At 39.0% G+C, this 3,320-nt stretch overlaps 1 protein-coding gene across 1 annotated transcript in view; it reads left to right on the top strand.

The window, feature by feature from the left end:
* Window positions 1-3,320, top strand: part of LOC107691162 (citron Rho-interacting kinase-like) — a 108,911-nt gene that overhangs the window by 104,609 nt on the left and 982 nt on the right. The window contains exon 41 of the mRNA XM_016489648.1: window positions 1,664-2,009. Within this exon, the coding sequence (XP_016345134.1) occupies window positions 1,664-2,009 (346 nt within the window). The remainder of the gene's footprint in view (window positions 1-1,663; window positions 2,010-3,320) is intronic.

Genomic DNA, 3,320 nt, shown 5'->3' on the forward strand with positions numbered 1-3,320 from the left:
TGACCCTAAAGTTTTGAACGTTAGTGTATATTGTTACAAAAGATTTCTATTTTGAATAAACGCTGTTCTTTTTAACTTTTTATTCATCAAAGAATCCTGAAAAAAGTATCACAGGTTCCAAAAAATATACAACAGTTTCAGCACTGATAATAAATCAGCATATTAGAATGATTTCTGAAGATCATGTGACCTGAAGTCTGGTCCAGAGGTTCTGACTGTGTTTCTCTTCTTTCCAGGAAAAAATGCGCTTTCTTTATTTGTGCGAAGGAGTGACAGAACATGAAGGTTTTAACCTGTGAACTGAGTGATGAATAAAGTGTTTTTAAGGAGAATATTCTGAACCGCTGAATGTGTGACTAGATGTGATGAATCCAGCATGTTTTCTTCCTCCGCTCTCATTGTATCATTATAATCAGGTGTTTTGGGAAGCTCTTGTACATAATTTGACTTGCTCTCCTTTTAGCATGTTATTTGAAAGCATAAATGTGTTGGAAGTGTGTTGTTATGGATATGACGGATGAGGAGACGTGTTTCTCACTGTTAGAGGGTAAGTAACTAGTCATGTGATTTAACCGGTTCAGTAGCACATGAATCTGAATCTTCACTGGTCTGATGGGCGAGTGGTTTATTAATGAGCTCTGGACGGGTCACATTCATAACTTTAGAAATATATTTCATCTCTTCTCACTGGTGAACGTCTGTCAGGTGATGGTGAACTCTCTTCTGTGTGTGTAAGCCCTCAGTTTGCTATAGACACTAAATTCAGTTCTTCCATGTTATTCTATAGTTCTGTTCAGTTCGGAATTACTGACAACTCTATATATCACATTATATATTGAATATACTGTACACTAGCCTTCAGAAGTTTGGGGTCGGTAAGATTTTTTTATGTTTCTGAAACAAGTATTTTCTGCTCAACAAGGCTGCATTTATTTGATCAAAAATACAGTGATTTTGAAATATTTTTAGAATTTAAAACATCTGTTTTCTATGTGAATATCTGTTAAACTGTAATTTATTTCTGTGATGCGCAGCTGTATTTTCAGCATCATTACTCCAGTCTTCAGTGTCACATGATCTTCAGAAATCATTCTAATATGCTGATTTATTATCAATGTTGGAAACAGTTGTGCTGCTGAATATTTTTGTGGAAACCGTGATGCATTTTATTTTTCAGGATTCACAGATGAATAGAAAGTTCAAAACAGAGTTTATTTGAAATAGAAATCTTTTGTGACATTATAAATATCTTTACTGTCACTTTTGATCAATTTAATGCATCCCTGATGAATAAAAGTACTAATTTCTTTCAGAAAAATATCTTACTGACCCCAAACTACTGTATTTGTATGAGTTTTATTCATATTTCAAATAACATCTGCATTTCTAACTACTCATATATACAGTTGTAACATTAAATGTAGCTAACATATAGTATATAGCTAATATTACATTGTTTACATGGTACATTATTGTAAAATAACCTATGAAAATCATCTTCGCTGATGAATTTGCTTTGAAAATAAAGTGTAAATGAAAGAAACTGACTATTAAAACACGCTGAGCTGAACACAACTTTGAGGTATTTTGCTGGAAGCTGGTGTATTTCTCTGCTCTCGATGAAGGCGACTGACTTTGACTCTTTCTTCCCGGTTTCTGGCAGCCCAAACAAGCGCGGCCCTCCCACCTACAACGAGCACATCTCCAAGCGTCTGGCTGCTATGCCCGCTGTACAGGAGGGCCTCCACACGCCCGGGACGCCCCACCGCTACCGCGAGGCTCGCACCGAGTTCAGGCGGGACAAGTCTCCCGCGCGGCCCCTGGACAGAGAGAAGTCCCCGGGCCGGCTGGAGCGGTCCCCCGGCAGGATGATGGACCCTCGGCTGGACCGCTCGCCGGGACGAGTCATGGACCTGCGCAGGGAGAGGTCACCCGGCCGCGCGTTTGAGGAGCCGCGCCAAAGACTGCACACGGGATCAGCTCGAACCCCCATCAACACTGTTAACAAGGTCAGGACGACTAAACACACACTCACTCACTCACACACACACACTCAAACACACACAAACACACACATACACACTCAAACACACACACACTCAAACACACACACACACACACTCAAACACACACATACTCACACACACACACACTCACATGCACTCTCTCACACACACACACTCACACACACTCAAACACACACATACTCACACACACACACACTCACATGCACTCTCTCACACACACACACTCACACACACTCAAACACACACATACTCACACACACACACACTCACATGCACTCTCTCACACACACACACTCACACACACTCAAACACACACATACTCACACACACACACACTCACATGCACTCTCTCACACACACACACTCACACACACTCAAACACACACATACTCACACACACACACACTCACATGCACTCTCTCACACACACACACTCACACACACTCAAACACACACATACTCACACACACACACACTCACATGCACACTCATATACACACACACACACACTCTCACACACACACACACTCACATGCACACACTCACATACACACACACTCACACACACACACACACTCACGATGATGCATTAAAGGCTCATTTGAGACGTTTAGCAGCAGTCTAATGTTTGAAATTCAGAGTGATTCATCAAAAACACCAGTGTAAACATGATCAATGACTTCCCTTTCAGTGGAACATTTTTATATTATAAATTCTACTGTAGATGGAGAGAAGAAACAGCTCATTTTAATTAAGAGGCTCAGATTGAGCAAAAATACGAATCTGGTGCAGATGCTGATATTTATATGATGAAATTCTGATGCTTGTAATGTAAATCAATGTAAATCTTTATATAACAGTACAGCAGATACTGACACTGCCGTTCAAAAGATTTGTAATGTGTTTTAAAGAAGTCTCTTCTGCTCATCAAGGCTGCATTTATTTGATCAGAAATACAGTAAAAACTGTAATATTGTGAAATATTATTGCAATTTAAAACAGCTGTTTTCTATGTGAATATATGTTAAAATATAATTTATTCCTGTGATGTGCAGCTGTATTTTCAGCATCATTACTCCAGTCTTCAGTGTCACATGATCTTCAGAAATCATTCTAATATGCTGATTTATTATCAATATTGGAAACAGTTTTGCTGCTTCATATATACAGTATTTTTTGGAACCTGTGATACTTTTTTCAGGATTCTTTTTCTGTTTTCAACATTAATAATCAGAAATGTTTCTTGAGCAGCAAAACAGCATATTAGAATGATTTCTGAAGGATCATGTGACA

This window comes from Sinocyclocheilus anshuiensis, unplaced genomic scaffold, assembly GCF_001515605.1.
Source record: "Sinocyclocheilus anshuiensis isolate Anshui unplaced genomic scaffold, SAMN03320099.WGS_v1.1 scaffold458, whole genome shotgun sequence".
NCBI lineage: Eukaryota > Metazoa > Chordata > Actinopteri > Cypriniformes > Cyprinidae > Sinocyclocheilus > Sinocyclocheilus anshuiensis.